The 19,709-nt window shown below is 27.0% G+C and overlaps 1 protein-coding gene across 1 annotated transcript; it reads right to left on the reverse strand.

The window, feature by feature from the left end:
- Positions 1 to 14,247: 14,247 nt before the first annotated feature.
- LOC107911544 (probable cation transporter HKT6) lies at positions 14,248 to 17,993 on the reverse strand. The gene is made up of 3 exons (XM_016839379.2): positions 16,999 to 17,993; positions 14,907 to 15,119; positions 14,248 to 14,486 (listed from the first exon to the last, which is right to left on the reverse strand). Exons 1-3 carry the CDS (start codon positions 17,991 to 17,993, stop codon positions 14,300 to 14,302), a joined length of 1,395 nt encoding a protein of 464 aa, XP_016694868.2. The 3' UTR covers positions 14,248 to 14,299.
- Between the last annotated feature and the right edge of the window lie 1,716 nt (positions 17,994 to 19,709).

Raw genomic sequence — 19,709 nt, forward strand, 5'->3', positions numbered from 1 at the left:
ACACCTTAATTTTATAAAAGGGTAAATATTATTTTGAGGGCATTTTTATCTTTTTTATGTTTCTATATAAAATCTTAAAAAAAAAAACTACACATAATGAAATTTGAACCTAAAATATAATAAATTTCATTCTCTCAATATTCTCATCTCAACTAAAGATATAGTTAGTATTTATATAATTATTTTTATAAATTTATTAATTACTTGTTTTCACCAACATTGTAAATGTACCATAAATCTAGTATATGCAAGATCTAAAACTAGAGTCATTTTAATTCAAAAGTCTCACAATTTTGTTCTACGAAAATATATTTCGTAACTGGTCTTCAAAGTTTTTTAATATAGATTGAAAAGTGATACGAATTTTCTCATTAAAGCTTCACATCCCCTTTAGCCCAACAAACAAATACGACTAGGATCAAAGTAAGGGTTGCAAATCTAAACGTGACTCCCATAATCTACAAGGATGAATCCAAAAAAAAAATTTAATGAGGCACTAGAGTGACTAGTAGGGGCCCAACCCCTTAAAATGTAAAATTTTACTTTTGGTTTTTTAAGTTTTACAATATTTTAATTTAATAAAAAGGTAAAATCATATCTTGACCCTCAAAATGATAAAATTTTGATTTAATCTTTAAAAAAATAATATAAATATAAACTATTAAAATTATAAAATTATATTTTAACTCTTATAAAAATTACAATTTAATTCCAGCCTTATAATTTTTTTTTCTTTCACCCCTAGATTTTATGTTACAAAAACCACTTGACAATTACGAACTTACCTACACTTTAAGATTAAGTAAAACCGTAAAACTTTCGAATCAAATCTAGTTCAGATTCAAACCCGATAAAATCCGAGATACAATGTAGAGTAGTGTGATGATAATAGGGTAAAACTACACAGAGAAAGCTTTAACTTTTTCCCCCATTTTGATAGCGATGGCTAACCATCATCAGTGCCACACTGTGCCCTTTTGAATTTGCAGACTATACCCCTAAATCATCAATCAAATATCGGGCCACTCGATAGCGATCGATGGATGGCTTCGTAAATTAACCAAATGTATGTGGTTGAAAACCCAAAAAGTAAAGCACAGTGATTCGTCAATATCCTCCATCGTTGAATGAATGTACTGGTTCTTTTTTCTTGATGAAACCCACGTTTTTCTTGTTGAAGTTGTTGGGGATTTTAAGGTTATATTTATGGTTCTCCATTTGGTTTTGCGAAAATCGAGGAATCTATTGCATTGTATGTATCTTTTTACTTTATATTTTATGATGGATTATATAGTTTTGTTTTACAAAATCATAACATTTTCGTAAAAGTATCATGAAAGTATTCATATTAAAAGTCGGATTCTATTTATTCATTTATACTGTTAAAAATTAGTGTAGCTTATATAATAATTAGATAGTTATATAAGAGGTGCCATGTGTATCTTATTCTGACATATAGATATTAGGATTTAGTAGTAGAAATGGATGAAATTTTTAACAAAAGAATCAATTTGTTTTTTGGTTTAACATGCATAAATTAACTTACCTTTTTTTAATAGATGGGTAAAACGTAATTTATCTCTTAGTACAGAAGCCTCCATAGTACTTTTATCCAGTAGATTATTTTATAGGTCTAATTTTGGTTCTAATATATTTAGCAAATTCAATTTGATAATACTATTAGTTGCCGCAAGTAAAAGTGATAACATAAATTTTTTTATTGTTATTGGTTCACACAGTCTTTATCACGGGAAAATCTAATAAATCTTGTTCAAATAATAATTGATTTACATATCAATTGAATGCTTAAGGTTTTTTTTTTAAATATATGCCATCACTTTAATAGTAAGAACTAGTTGTGCTTAGTAGCTTTTGGTTGGGTATTTGCTTAGTGTTCTGGTTAGATATCGAACCTACGTTTCTCTTTATGGTTTTTTAATATGATTCGAGAAACTTTTTATCATGTGAGTCGAAGTGAGAATAAATTGAGCAATCAATTGATCCATCCTTTAACTTGTTTTGTTATGTTAAGATATGATTATACATGTAGTTTTACATGAGCTGATTTCTAGAGCTGAGTTCGGTTCGATTTTTTAATTTTTACATATTATTTGTTAATTTAGTTTCGTTGAATTCGATTTTTATTCTTTTAATGTTGATTTTAAGCTTTTGAGCTTTATTTTGTAAAAATAAATTTCCATTTTTTTTCACCCATAATCTGTTCACCATCTATTTTATTTTTCTTTTGTCCTGGGTATAACACTGCAATCGTCATTTCATTTCATCGGGAATCGAGCTCAACTTGCATACACGACGTTAGGTGCTAACCAATAAGAATTTAACCTAGGTCAACAAATAATATCATTCCTACGAATTTTTTCAAAAGGTAAATTATTAAAAATTAAATTAAAGTATTTAAAAGGTAAACAACATTGTACAACTAAACTATCAATAAGTTTATATTTTCGTTATTCAATTTTAAAAAAATTATAAAATGGTAATTGAACCATTCAGAAGTTTTCATTTAAGTCAGTACTAAATTATTTAAATGTTTTATTTAAGTTCGGTTAGCGAACTCCTAGCGATGATTTAACGATTGATACGATAAATCAGTACCAATCGACTAATAGAAGAACATACTTTAGATCTAAATTGATCTAATAACCAGTGCTGGAGATCATAGAAGAAAGTTGCTTGAATTTGGTTCGTCGAATGCAAGTGCAAACAGAAAAGATCATACAATAATTTTAATAGTTCAATGACTTAAATGAAAACTTTCGAATAGGTCAATATCTGTCTTGTAACTTTTTAAAGTGGAGTAACCAAAATATAAACTTACTAATAATAATTTGGTGAGTTTAAATATAATTTACTCTAATTTTTTAAATTAAATTGACACTAATTTAAAATTATTAAAAGATTAAGATGGTCCAACTACAAAGCTAACAATCAAGGAAAAGTGTAGGCTTTGTTGACATTCAATTACATTTAACAATTGAATTTTGTGCCATTGAAATCAATGCAATGAGGCTAAGGCAGTGGAGGACCATTGGAAAAGAAAAAAGAAATTGAGAAATTGAAAATCGTTTTGAATTATAGTATTTCATACTATTTTGATTTATAAATTAAAAAATTATGATTATTTGATTTGAATTAAATTATATTTATTTTTATATAATGTTTATATAATTTTAACATTTTGTAAATATTTTATATTTAAAATGAGAAAAATAATTTAAAAACATTATATAAAGTGATATTATCTAAGAGTTACTCATTACTCTTATTTACTTGAAAGTTTTTTTTTTTTAGAAATACTTATGTGTTTTTTTTTAAGTTTTAATGAATAATGATCAAAAGTTATAAAATAAACTCTATTTTATCAAAATAAAATCCAAAACTCAAAATTACTATGATAAGTAAAGTATCGAACCAAATAATCACGTACTTTTGGGGATTGACTTGTATAAACAACGAAATAGAAAGGGTAGAGAAAATCAAACACAAATTTTAAGTGGAAAACTCCTCTGAAGAGGATAAAAACCACGAAGAAGGAGGCTTTGGCTTTTCACAAAATGAGTAAACAAACGAGAGTACAATATGAAGAAAATAAACTTAAATGTACTAAACATATAGAACCAAGCCCCGAAAACAAAGCCCAAACTCTCATAGAGTTCTCTCAAAAGGGGTACAAAATTCTTTTCATAGTTACCACCAAAAGTCTCACAAATATTCATTTACGACTACATCTTGTCGCCTCTAAAAGAAAAGCCTCGTAGTACTACATCTTTAATTTCCTCTTAATTGGCCTTTTAAAACAATGATACAATGCCCCTTTAAAAAAGCTAAGATTAGATGTCTAATCATACTAAAATATCCATGGAGTAATCTAAGTTTAACTGGGAAAAGATAACAGAGTTTAACTGGGAAAATAAAACTGATTTATGTGGGGAACACGTCGCCACGTTACAACGTCTCCATTTGCGTCGTCACGACGTTGCCTGTCGTCACAAAGCTGAGAAGCTTCTCATCGTGACATTGTTGTTTGTTCGACTAAAAATACGAGAAACACCCTAACAGGTTAAAAAATCTTCAAAACATGATGTAACCAAACTCAATCCTACCAATGGTAGATGGTAAATGACAAATCCCTTGTATTTATTTTGAGCTTAAGTCTTTTAAAAGTTCGAATCCGATTCATAATTTGAGGTTTGGAGTTTAATTTGAGCTTAATCGAAATTAATTTTCACAATTTTAACTTGATTCAAGATAAAAATTAAATTACTAAAATTACTCGATTTAACTATTTTATTTAGTAAAAATTGAGCTTCATTCGTATTTGAGTTTTTTAAAAATTTTCTAAACTAATTAGGAATAAATATGCTTGATTAAACTCATGAACTACTTGAATTAAGTATTACTGGATCTTAACTAGATAATAACTGAGTGGAATTCAAGTTTATTTAAGCCAAATCCAAATAGTAATTTTTAGTAATAATGTTTTATTTACACCCATTTTTTTTCCATAAATAAATTATTTTCAAATAAAATGTTAATTCAAAGATTTATTTCTGAATTATTTGATTCGAAGTTGAAAATTAAAGCTTATTATTTTAGGTTATAGTTGTGTTTAGTTTATCATGGTTTATAAAAATATAAATTATAATAATATATATTCAATAGTCACATTGGATCTCGATTAAATTTGTAATTAACCAACTCAAACTCTTAAATAAGGGGGTAAAACTTTCCTAAAACTGTTTTTCATCAATAATTTGCAAAATTTGGACCCGAGACCTTACTTAAGAGAGATTGAAATCCTTACTATTTGATCAATGGGCATCGATAAATCTCAAAACTATACATGAATTTTTGTCTAATGTGTAATTTTATACATGGAATTTTGATTTGATCCAATTCTCACAAATTATTAACACAATTATTGACATAGCATTATTTTATGTTTATATATTACCTACACAAATAACTATATTTATCCGATATAAAAATAATTTGATGTATTTATTTATTCAAATATGTATAATTGAATCAAAATGAAAGTTGCATATATATTTGAACCACAATCAAAGTTTCATGTGTATAATCCCACCAAATCAAAGTTCATGTATAATTTTGAGATTTGTCCCTCTATGTATTTATATCATATTATACTAGTTTTATATTATATATTATATTATTTTATATGTTAATTCTTGCAATTAATACGTGTACTATGCGTAAGTTCTGGATTTAATTTTTATACTTTTAATTTTGAAATTTTTAGTCCGTATACTTTTCAAATTTTAAAATTTCAATCGTAACCATATTGTAGCTATTAAATTCATTAAGTTATACTATTTTTCACAATTTTATGCGACAAACATATTATCACATTAGCAATGCCACGTCAGCTTACTATTTCCACGTATTTCTCAAAAAAAAAGTGATCTAGTGAATTTAAATGTTATCGTTTGCATCAAGACTGAAATTTCAAATTAAAAAAAGTATACACATAGTACAAGACTAATAGCAAAGCTTAACCAAGAGGATTTAATTGTTAACATTTAAGTCCGTTCTAAATTTTTTAAATTCAAAAAGTACAAGAAATTACATGGACTAAAATTAATTAAAACTAAAATAAAAGTACTAAATTTACAATTTATGCATAATACATGGATTAATAACAAAATTTTAAAATATGTGTACTATTTTCCAAAGTGCAAAATCAAATGTCAGATTTCATTACCATTTTAAGGCAGGCAACGTCAACGTCAACCATGATGACATGTGGACCTTATTCCATTTTTGGATACTTTCTCTTTAAGAAAATCACGTTTAGTGGGGTTATTTTAAGGGCAGGTCGTATCAAGCAGCTGGCCTACTTTTATAATAATAATAATAATAATAATAATTAAGTGTAGGATTGCTCTAAATGAATTATATTTTATTTTCTCGAATCAAATTTATAATTTATAATTTTTATTAATGATTTTTAAAGTAGATCAATGATCAAATAGATAAGATCATTGGTTTTTAATTTTATCAGTCCGACTTATTTGAGCAATTCCAAAGGAGGTAAATTATTAAAATTATAAAAATTGATTTTAGCACCATTCATATCATTCGTGAGTCAATTAATTTTATATTTCTCATCGGATAGACTGCACTTATTTTTATCATTACCCATACTCTCAAAATCTTAAAGCAGAGAATAATAAACACTTAAACACATTTAAACTCGCGTTTTTCTTCTTATTGTTGTAACAACAACTATGTCATTTAAACTTTTTAAAAAATAAAATGTAATCCGTGTAACTTAAACCCGAATCTAAAATAACAGGACCACATTTATCTTTAGTTCTAAGTGCACCATTTTGATACTCTTCTTTGGTTATGGGCGGTGCTAAGTGGAACAACCATTTTTGGTTTGGATTTTGTTTGTCTTTCATGTTCATCATCGTTGTTTTCTTATATATATAAAATCCAACAATATTATTCACCAAATAAATAATATTTATTATACAATATAAATAATTTTATTTATATAATATAAGTTACGAATGTGTTAAATACTTCAAATGATAAAATATACAAAAGCATGAATTATTAAATATAATTGTCATTTGATGTTTTAATACATTATAGGTTCACAATCATTCAATAAATTCAATCAAAGGAAAACAAATATAAAAAAAATTATTTATGATGATACAAATAAGAAGGCATATTATAATAATATTATAGAATATGATGTATATATATGTATATATATATATACATGCTTGAACTATCGAACATATATATGATTAAGATGGCGCGATATCTAGGTTGGGTTAGGTCCGGCGAGACTGCTACTTAGTTTATGGACAAATGTAGTGAGCAATTATCTATTATGTTATGAAGCATGGATGTCTCTGTAATAGGAGTGTTTAAGTATCAGACATGTGTTTGTTTGTTAGGCATAACAAAATATTACATGTAGGACACGAGCAAATCTCGAAAAAATAAAATTAAAATCGGACATGATCAAAACATAATCAAATGTTTTCGAACAAGTCCAAATATATGTACGATGAAATTTTTAATAAAAATATATAAAATTTTAATATATTTTACAGTCTGAATGTGTATCGAAAATCGGAGTGGTCCAAGTAACATACCATTAAACTTGAATTTATGATCATTCATGGGCATGAAAGTATGAAAGTGAATTAATTTATTCAACTTTCTCATCAATAATGCCCACTTTTAAGACAAAAATTTCTCAACTACCGCACATGGGAAAAGCCAGAAAGTAACAATGACATTCACACTTTTTTTGGTTACAATATAGTGTTAGTCCTTGTACTTGTATAATATTTCAGTTTCGGTTCCTGTATTTTAAAAGTTAAAAATTCAATCCTTTAATTTTTTTATTTTAAAAATCCCAGTCCAATCATTATTGTGTTGATAATTTCTGTCGAATTTTATCAATTTAACTTTCTGTTTGTCACATGACGTGATAGTCTAATCAAGATTTCAAGTTGACAAATTTTGACAGAAAATATTTACGAATTTAATGACTAGATTGAGATTTTTAAATAAAAAAAATAAGAAAACTTATTTTTTATATGATAACGTAGTATATTCGTATTTTCGAAACAATATGCACCTATATTTATAGACTAAAAAAAAGAAACCCTTTAATATTGGGTTATTGCCAAATTTGTTAATAAACCCAATTTAAAATAATGATATATTTATTTAGTTTGATCCAAAATGAAGATGGGAGAGAGGTAATTAAATTGTTCAATCTTAAAGGGCCAAATTTGGACATTATATTTTGATCTATTTAAGGTTAAACAATTTGGTCCTAAATTGGATCTGAAAAACATATGATTTGATGAAAACATTAAGCAATGTTTATACATCATTTATGTGAACACATGAAGTTCTAAACATGTGTCCATGGTCGGGTTTGGTTCGGTAGCTGTAAAATAATAATAACAATATTTATATATTTAAGTAATTAAATTTCAATAAATTAATATTTTTTATTGAATATATATGGATAAATTTAGCTCTCAACATTTACATTTTTTTCAATTTGGCTTTTATTTTTTTAGATAAATTTAACCATTAACTTTTTTAAAAAAATTAAATTATTTTTTAACGAAAATGCATATTAAAATATTAAATTTTTTAACGGTTTGGCATGACAATCCACGTTTACTTCTTATTGACGTGATATTATTTGTTTTATATGCTACATTAATAAATAATTTAAATTTTACAAAAATATTAAAATAATTATAAAAAAGCATGAAGTACACATGGATTGTTATGTGAGTTGCCATATTTAAAAAAATTAATGTTTTAGTCAGTATTTCCTTTAAATAATAATAATTCGGTTCTTTTTGAAAGGTTGATGAGAGCCAAATTTAACATAAAAACGAATTAGAGCCAAATTGACAAAAGATGTAATGTTAAAAGCTATATTTGTCATTATAAATCTCTAATTAAATATAGTATTTTGTGGCTTAATCTAAAACAAACTTTATTTATAAAAATATATACCCACAATTAAGAAAATATCCCTTAAAACCGTTTTTATTTTATTTATTTATAAAAATATTAATGGTTTTTTAAATGAAAATACCAAAATTATTGGGTGACAAAATTTACTATTTTATTTCTTATAATTGAAAAAAAGGGTTAATTATTAGGCTTTTAAGCGTAAGAGCCCGGCCCATTTTGATATGCAAATATACACGTAGGAATATAATGGCTGGGCCTACTTTATATACAAATTAACAAGCCCTAATATTTTCATTAAAAATAGATTATATGGCAAAAAAAAATTGAATTGATGGTCAAATTTTATTAAAAATTTTATAAATTAAAATAAACATTAAAAAAATATAAAATCAGTTCAAATCAAAATTTTGACAAATTTTCGATTAAACCAATCCCAATCACCAATCCGACTTGAAAAACATACAAAGAGCAGCCAGAATTTTTTAAATATCTACATACACACTAATTAGCTCACTAATTCCTTTTCTATTCAGATTGCAGTGTGTTTATATATATATATATATATATATAAAATATTAGCAGTAGCTAAAACTCTTAAACTCAGCCATGGAGGAGACTCAGTGAGTCAGTTCTCCATCACTCTTAAACCTTTCTTTGGCATTCAAAATAAAGGTGGTGGCCATGGAGTCCACGTTTTTATCTCCACGACCCCATGTTTCATTTGCGTAGCCATTGTGGTCGTAAAAGCTAGGTGACTTAAAGTAAGACACCGCCTTGTGTTGGTGGGAACTGGTTGGTTGCTTGGACATTACCGTTGGAACAATGGAATGGTTTGTCATGTTCTGAGCGGTGTTGGAGATCGTCGACGGTGAAACCTTTCGGGTTCCGGTGAAGAGTCGAGAGAAATACTTGGGTAGTAGCTTGCTTTTGGGGAACCCTTTTTTCTTTTGAGTGGCTTCCATTGAATAGGTTTTTTTTTTCTTCAAAGCAAATAATAAACAAAGAAGATGATGAAGATGAAGATGGTTTTTGGCTTGGATCGTACCCAACAATGGATGTGTATATATATATACGAGGGTTGTGTTGTGGGTTTTAATGAAGCAGTGCAAGGAAGCATCCAAATGGGACTTTAGAATTTATGCCAAATAGAAAGATGTTTCTTTTGTCTGACCAGAAAAAGTGGCTTTTGCTGGACTTACCTACACCGGCCAACCCAAATACGATTTCATATTTTCCTACTTACTATAATAATAATAACTAAAATTTATGTAATAAATATATAGAAATTTAATGTAAAAGTTAATTTGAATAACTGTGAGGTATAGTGACATATTATTTTTTTAAGAAAAAAAGTTTAAATTTAAATCTTAAAGTGTTCTTCGTTAAAAGAGATAGCTACCAACCCTGAATGAAAATAAATAAACATTTTGAATGTAAATCCGAGTAATATAGGAGGGGCAGATATTTTGAACAGCGTTTGGGGATATGGTCAGCTGCTTATCTTGGATACTTCTTGCACACCCACCTTGTGAAAACTAAAAGATACCCTTTCCCTTTCTCTCTTTTGCTTTCATTCATGGACTGTGATATGTTTATATTCTTTCTAAAGCAAAAGCAATGAACTTCATAGAAAGCCCCCAAGCAAATAAAAAATTTGAAGAGTGGCCCCCTATTTTTCTCTTTTTATCAAAAAAAACATAAAAATTCCTTTTGAATGTTCCAAACCTTTAATCAAGCTCGGTGGTGTGGTATATTCCAATCTCATAATTTCTTCTATGCTTCGTTTAGGATATGAATTTTAGAATTTAGATTTGGATTTTAATAATGAGATGTATATGGTTTGACTAAATTAGTTGAGATTTAATGTAATGTATATTAAAAAAGTATAAAAATATGTCGGTTGAATTTTAGTTCGATTGACATTGGTATTGTCGTTAATGGAGGAGTTCATGGACTCTTGGCATTATAACAAAAAGAGCAACTATAATAATAATCTATAATGACATTTTAAATTAATTTACATATTTTTTTGGGTGAATTACAAGAGGAGGGCAAAGCTCTAACAGTAACGCGACTAACACAACTCGAATCTAGACCGCACTTGGAGCAGTAAATACCCTGTCCATCAGTCCAATACACGGGTTCTAATTTACACAACTTTTTAAATCTAAATCCAAATTCTATTTTTATGTATAGAACAAACATTTAATACCTAAATTGATAATTAATAAAAAGACTTAATTGGTATAATACTAATATTTTAAAGATCCAATGTGGGTTTAATCCCCCTTATATACATATTTTTTATTTAAAGATTGGAAAATTTATGAATAAAAGTAATCATTGAATTAAAAAAATTAAAAATAATTTAAGAATATTTAGAAAAATTAACTCCTTTTTATATTTTTCATATCTATTTTATAATTTATATTCCAAATTTATTCCACGAAATTAACTCTTACACCGTGAATTTTCCTTGTAATATGAAACCATGTACATATACATATACATGAATCTTCAAGTATAAAAATTTAATTTCATAAGTTTCCAAACAGTTCAAAATTGCTCCTCGATAATATAGATTACTATAACACCATAACTTCCTCTTTATTTTTCTCAGCAATACTACAACTTTGAGTGTTGTTCATGATAGAATACACATATATATACATGCATGCAGTGTTTTTCATATATATATAAAGTGTGTACATGTAGAAGAAATATACATCAGGATGGATAAAAACTAAAAAGGATTACCCATCACTTGAGTTATTAATCCATGTTTCTTTATACATATACATATATAAATATATATTATATAATTATGAGTAGCCTAAAACTCTGAAACTCAGCCATGGCGGACACTCAGTGAGTCAGTTCTCCATCACTCTTAAACTTTTCTTTGGAATTCAAAATAAAGGTGGTAGCCATGGAATCCACATTTTTATCTCCACGATCCCAAGTTTCATTTGCAAAGCCATTGTGATCGTAAAAGCTAGGGGACTTAAAGTAAGACACCGCCTTCTGTTGGTGGGAACCGGTTGGTTGCTTGGACATTACTGTTGGAACAGTGGAATGGTTAGTCATGTTCTGAGCGGTGTTGGAGATCGTCGACGGTGAAACCTTTCGGGTTCCGGTGAAGAGTCGAGAGAAAGACTTGGGTAGTATCTTGCTTTTGAAGAAACCTTTCTTCTTTTGAGTGGTTTCCATTGAAAAGGGGTTTTTTTTTTCAAGTAAATAATAAACAAAGAAGATGATAAAATGGTGGTTTTTGGCTTGGATTGTACTCAACAATGGATGTGTGGTATATATATATGTGTGTGTGTGTGTGTGTGTGTGTGTGTGTGTGTTGTGGGTTTCAATGAAGCAGTGCTGGGAAGCATCCAGATGGGACCTTCGAATTTATGCCAAATAGAAAGAGATTTTCCTTTGTCTGACCTGCAAAAGTGAATTTTCCTGGAAACCCCTGGCTTTCGGTTTGTGCTCCTCATTTGGAAAATTGTTTGATTCGTTGGTAGAATTTTTAGATTGGGATAATAAAATTTTTATGCTAAATTTAATATTAAGTAAATTGATTGTTGTAAAAAAATTGAAATAATTGAATTTTATTAATTTCTTAAGTGAGAAATTAAAAGATAATTATTTATTGTGTTAATTTATTTCATTAATTGTGCATAAATATTGTATAACATGAATTAAATTTGTTAAATTATGATCAAATTAGTAGAATATATAAATATTATGGGTTAAATTTATTAAATTAAGACCAAGTCGACAGAATGCGTAAACTTTGAGGACAAGATTTGTTATTAACCCAATAAAAAACATTAATTTTATGATCCATTATCCTTAGTTACTCACTCTTGAAAATGACAATAATTAAATTACTCTTTCTTACATGGAGTGAGTAAAGTATGATTCTTCAATCTTTTTTAAATAATATTTATATCGATCATAATATGTATTCGATATTCACTCAAATTCAAGTAACAAATTTTTTTAAATAATATTTATATAGAACAGAATATGTATTCAATATTCACTCAAATCCGAGTAACAGATTGGGGATATGGTCTGTTGCTTGGATTCCATACTTTCGTGAAAACTTCATAGAAAATTCATGGACTGTGATATGTTTTTATTCTTTCTAAAGCAAAAGCCATGAATTTCATACAAAATTCCCAATCAAAATCAAAATTTGAAGATTGACCACTTTTTTTTTTAAAGGAATCAGTTTGAACGTATTGGTCATGCTCGATGGCATGGTATATTCCAATATCATAATTTTCTTTCTCCTTCAATTTTTATAAGAAAAGAATTTTCTGTATCTAAGAACTAGGGTTGATATATAATTAACTGTTTGATTTTAATGAATTTGAGTCGATTTTGGGTTTGGTTTATAAATTTAATTCTATTTTTGTTTATAAATGTTTATCTTTGATTTACGTGTATTAAATATTCTTTATAACTTCATTAGGGTAGAAATGGATAATTGCAAGTTCCTTATATTATAAATTATTAAATTATAAATTTATATTTGGTAAAATTGTATTTTAGTCTTCTTTTGAAAAGAAAATTGTTTAGTTTTTTTCAAAAATAATGAAATCATAAACTAATATATGATAAAATTATATTTTGATCTCTCAAAAATTTATAATTCAATTTCGACCCCTCCAAAAATATTTTCTAGATTCATCCCTCATCATGCTTACCATTAAAGAAATGAATGATTTCATTTGCAATCATAACTCCATAAAAAAGTTGCGAATCAGGTAAAAATATTTTGAGTTAATTGATTTGATGAGTCATATTTTATCATCCTAACTTGGTTTGAAATTTTTTTCGAATCGAGTTGTGTGAAATGAAATTCAAGTCGAGTAGAATCAAGTGAAATTGGTTGAGTTAAATTAAAAAATTAAACATGTAAAATTAAAATCTTGTTACAGTATAATTAATTTCATATTAGAGCAAATAAATTTGAAACCGTGTATATTTGTAAAAGAATTCAAAGTAAAATAAGAAAAACAAAAAAAGATACTTTAGTACGATAAACTTAAATAATTAATTAACTTATTTAGGTCTCTAAAATCATTATTTTAGAAAATTTTAAAATTTCTTTATATATTTTTATAATTTTTTTAAAAATATAATTTTGGAATTTTTATAAATATTTAAATTTTTACAAATTATTTTGAATTTTTTTTAATTTTTGTTGAGAGAGATCAATTTGCTTATTTTCAAAATTAGAGACTAAAGGGGTATTTACACCAATCTGATAATAATTCGAGTTATTTGAATTGTAAAATTCAACTCGAATCGAGGTTGATTTGAAAAAATCGAATAACTTCATTCAATTAATTCGAAATTCAAAATCTTTTTCAATTTTTTCGAATTGAATTAAGTTTTGCTTACTCCTATTGTCAATGAGACCTTTAGTCCAATGGTAAGGTTGAAGCTTTGGGAACTTTAAGATCAATCCCATTGTATGTAAATGTGTGAGTTCTCTTTTAAATTTATTCCCGTTAGCTCGATAGCTAGTTAGCGTTAAATTAGCTATTGAATTAATCATTCAATTCAATGCTTATAATTAAAAACTAAACCATTTATTCAAAGAAAATTAATGCTAAAAATTCATATCAAAAGGGAAATGGGTAAAATTTTTACACAAATTCATATTTTTTTATACAAGTTAATATTTTGACAATACAACGACAATATTCCATATTTTATCCACATAAATCATACAGGTTGAATTGAATAAATTAAAATTATTTATTTACAATTATGAGAACTTCCAACCCATGTTGTATCTTTTTAATCTTCCAAATAACATGACAACAATGAGAATAATTTTGCCTGCATCACTCCATTTTCCCACAAATCCATACCATTTGTCCTCACAATTAGCCCCATCTTTTAATCTTAGCTTGCAATTATAACCCATTGTGTATCCCACATTACCATATGCACTGCACAAGCCATTCAGATAAAATCAAATTATATTCTAAATATGTGTAATACAAAATTGAGTTATATTTATTTTTCTTATAAAAAAATTAATTACTATTTGTTTATAAGTTTCTCTTAATTTATATTTAAAAATCTAATAAATAAATACATTGTTAACACTGTTAAAATTATTTTGTTAAATCTAGATTCATTCCAACGTCATTTTTTTATTTACAATGTTACTAAGTGGGTATTTTTCTTATTTCAAAAGGTCACATCAATAAATTTAATAAAATAATTTAACGTTGTTAACAATTAGATTTAAATTTTGAAATCTGAAAATAAAAATTCAGAATTAAATTCTGAATTTGTGAAGAGTAGATAAACTTATAACATATTTTAACGGAAAAAATAGACAGAAATTAAAGAGGTGTGCTTACCTGATCACCTCAAATACAATATTGAAGGGAGTGAAATTAAGGGGATCTTCTTTCATACTTTTCCTCTCTGTTATGCAAATAAGAATTACAAAAATGGAAATATAAGCAAGTTGTGATAATAATTTCTTTGCAATTTTTCTTTTTCTCTTTTGTTGTTGATGTTGCTCTTCCTCATCATTTACAAATGGGAAGGATGTATAAGGAGGAAGATACCTGTTCAATAATAAAACAAAAGGGGCAAAGAAAATTTTTCAGGGTTAGAATTGAGTTTTAAATTTTTTAAAGCGTTAAAATGTTATTTTACCATTGTTATTGTCTATAGTCTTACAACTTTTAGAGGGACTATATATGAAAATTTTCATTGGGGGAGGAAGGTTCATACTTGTCCCTAGTGCTGCATTTGAGTATAATCACAAATTATACATGTTTGAATAATTAAAAATAGAATTAAATCAATATAGAATACAGATAGAAAATTGGAAATTATTGGGACCACAACGCCACTCATAATGAGATTTAAACCCATAATAAATTTGGGAGAGAACTAATGCATAGTGAGACGTGAACATGAGAGTATTCCTAATACCGCAACATTACCATTATTAATAAAGGATCAATTTTAAAACTATATATGAACTTTAGTTTAATGTGTAATTTTATACTTGAAATTTTGATTTAATCTAATTCTCACAAATTATCAACAAAATTATTGATATAACATCATTTTATAGTTATATATTTCATACACAAATAATTATATTTATTCTATGTAAAAATAAATTGATTTATTTATTTTTTAAATGTATATGACTAAATCAAAATTAAAGTTTCATGTATACATTTGAATCACAATCAAAGTTTCACGTGTGTAATTGCACCAAATCAAAATTCATGTATAATTTTGAGATTTGGCCCAATTAATAAATATAAGTATATAGTTATGGATGAAAATTTATTTGTTTTAAATATGTTATAATTAAAAAAAGTAAATTAATATAAAATATTAATTCAATGTACATTTATGTTTAAATAAATAAAAATATATTTTTTAAAAGGAACATATATTAATCTTAAAAAGATTAATTTCTATCAACAGTAAAAAGAACATAAAAAAATTAACATATCATACTTAAAACTAGACTATCCACTCACATCCTAAAACTCTTTTAAAAAACCCTTAAAATTATTAATTTTGATATTATAAAAATGATATTAAGTGATCCATTTTAATAATTTGGAATTATTGAATTAACACCCAAATAATTTTGATTCCATTTTAATTTATAAAACTAACACCCACATGATATAGAAATAAGACTGGCAAACATAATTTTATTTTATTCAAGACAAAGGTTTTCAATTTAAGTCGGATTTTTATTTGCCGATTAAATCTTAACTCGATTGAATGGGTATTATTGTTAATGTTGAAGTATGTGGGTTCGAATGCGTTTAAACACATTATCCTTCTATTTATGAGTTAAGGAGGGACTATGAGTAATCTTAGACATTATGTCAAAAAGAACATATATGACAAAATATTAATTTTTAATCACAATAAAAATGACAAGAAGTACATCTTAGCTAAAAAAATGTTAAAATATCTAGGAGATCACTGTATTACAAGACTAAATCAAATTTGATCCAATTCATAAGATACAAGACCTTTTAGTTACATTCACCCTCTCCAATTCTTCTTAATTTTAAAACTGAACAAATTAGTCCCTCTCAAAAAATATTAGAGCAAATTAATTCATGTCAATTTTGAAAGTGAGCAATTAAGGTATTAATATCTTTCGTCAAATTGTGCCAGTTTTGCTAAGTTTGTTAAATCATGACCAAATTGATAGTATATGTAAATTATGATATTTAAATTTATTATTATACCAGTCAAATTTATGTAAAATTGACAAAAAAATTTAACACTGTAATTAATTGTCCTTAGTTGCTTACTTTCGAAACTGACATAAATTAAATTATTCTGGCTTTTTTTAGATATATCAATTTACTCGATATTGAAATTAAGAGGGGCTAAAGACTAATTTTTTATAAAAGAAAAATGCAAGGGCATGTGAAGTGAGAGAGAGAAACTCACATGATGACGGTGATAACAACCAGTATGACGGTGGACATCGCCGGCAGGTTAACGATTGTTTCACCGGCTTGTCTCGTATTCACACTTTGAAACAACACCCCAATTGTTTTCTCATAAGGATTCAACCCTTTCAAAGATTTCGAGTTCCATCCCATGGCAAAAAACAAAACAACCTGAATCACCACAAACCCAAAAGCTGTGCCGACCAACCAAAACGAGCACCGCGTCGAAACCAAGTGATGGAACCCAATCTCCTTTGTGTTTTTCAACAAATAATCACAATAATGTCTCACTTTATTCACACATTTCCCTAAAACCCATATTGAAAATCTCAAACACGTAGGGAATAATGTGTTACCTAGAATAACTAAAGGGATTATTACAAGGAAGAGACCTGGGTTTTTGTTGAAGACCAACATGTTTTCATTTGTAGGAATGAAACCACAATTGGTGAAACTTGAAATAGTGGTGAAAATTGAGAATGTGAATAGGTTTAGTCCTTTGCTTTTTAGTGTCCTATGAGCATTTGAAACAAGGGATATATAAAGAAAAACCATGGCTATACCTAATAGGTTAATCACTAAAAGATAACCCAAAATGATAAAGCTTAAAAACATGATTGAATGGTGCAACAAATGTTCATCATTATTGAATGTGTTTTGAGCAATGAAAAGTCCAACCATGGAAGTGAATACCTCCCCACCTATGAACATCAAAATGGTCACTACAATGAGTTGGGGATTTGAAAGAATCTCCATTTCAATGGTGGACATACTCGATAATGTGGTTGCCGATACGGAGGTGAAAAAAAGATCTAGATTTCGAAGTTTAGAAAAATTTGTTCTCGGTTTCAAAACATTGAGACTCCAGAAACCCAGCAAAGAAATGATAAGAAGATAAAAATTACGAGTCCAAAATGGATTCACACTAAGGATGTGGCATACTCTATTGAGCTTTGATGAACTATAACCTAAGGGAGCTCTAAAATTTGACATCTTTTTTTGAAAACAAGGAGAGTGGTTCATCTCGATATACCACATTGGGGATTTTTTTTATTTTTATTTTTTGGAAAAATAGGAAAGAAACTTGTTGGTAAGGGTGACAGCTACCCATATTTTATGTTATTAATTGAAATGTTCATCAATCAATACTTTAAATAAGATGTGTAGGTGGTTTTTTGGGAGGAGTTTATTTGTTTATGTCACAGATTATTTTATATTAATAAAACATAAGCAAGGGGAAACCCAAGTTTGAAAGGTAATTTGGAGGTTTTTCGATTAATTTATAGTGGTTAGTGCATGAGTTTTATGTATTGTAAAAAAAATTTAAAAATTAAATATTAATAATTTTATTTAAATATAAATTCGATTTCAAAATTCATTCACGCTTAAACGCAAACCACAACTTTTGAGAGAAAGGATTGTATGAAATTTTGATTCCACGCCATCCCTATCCCTTTTCAATAGGAGAATGACAAATCAAAAAAAAAATTTGATTTGTCATTCTCCTATTAGAAAGGGATAGGGATGGCGTGAAATCACAATTTCATATCATTCTTCTTCAAACATAAAACTTAATATAAACTCTCAACTCAACTCAAAATCTAAGAAAAATATAATAATTATAATTAATATTTAATTATTTTAAAATAAAATTAGTAGTATTTATTGAAATTAAAAATAAAAAAGATGAAACTTGAACCCATAATAAATATGGAAGAGAAATCATGCATGACCAGATTCAAACATGAGACTTCAGAATTATCAAGACCTCAATTTTGTTTCAATCATGGCCTCGTTAGATTAAATAAATAAAATTATTTTTGAAAAAAAACTATTTTTTTATAAATTAAATGGAATAAAAAATGAATAAGGCATTAATTTATTAATTTTAATTACATTTTGACTTATACAAATTTTTTTTTTGCATTTCCAGAAAAAAGCCACAGAATATTAATGTTGATATTATAAATTGATATTAAAAGGTTCCACTTTAATCATTTTGATTTATAAAATTACCATAAAAAATAATTCTGATTCCATTTTAATTTATAAAAGTACCACCACCGACATGATATAGAAATAAGATTGTCCCACATAAATTTCGTTTTCGATTTTATTCATAAATTACTAAATCAATTATTAACATATATATTCCGTACGTAAATTATTATATTTTTTTAAAATAAAATAAATCGATTTATTTATTTCTTTAAATATATAGGGTTAAATTAATATCAAAATTTTATGTATATTTTTAAACACAATCAAAGTTTCGTTGGTATAATTGTACCAAATCAGAGCTCATGTATTAAATTTCACGTTGAATCAAAATTTATGTATAATGTTATGATTTGTCGGTCTAAGCATCCAATGTTGAGATATCAGGTCAGGCTGTGACCATGATCTGATTTTTTTTTTTAAATTCAAACCTAGACTTAGTGTGACTCAACACAACCAAATAATCTATTCTATTATTTTAAAAAGGTATAATAATAAATTTAGTTCTAAACGTTTAAATTTTTTTAATCAATTTGGCCCTTAACATTTGAAAAAGAGTCAAATTATTTTTTAAGGGAAATGTTGACTGAAACATTAATTTTTTAATGATGTTTGGGTGGCAACCTATGTGGAAGTAGACCTGTCCATGGGCCGGGTCGGGTTCGGGCCGAGCCCAAAAAAAATTTTTGGCCCGCCTCCTAGGCCCGGGCC

Source organism: Gossypium hirsutum, chromosome D04 (genome assembly GCF_007990345.1).
Source record: "Gossypium hirsutum isolate 1008001.06 chromosome D04, Gossypium_hirsutum_v2.1, whole genome shotgun sequence".
Classification (NCBI taxonomy): domain Eukaryota; kingdom Viridiplantae; phylum Streptophyta; class Magnoliopsida; order Malvales; family Malvaceae; genus Gossypium; species Gossypium hirsutum.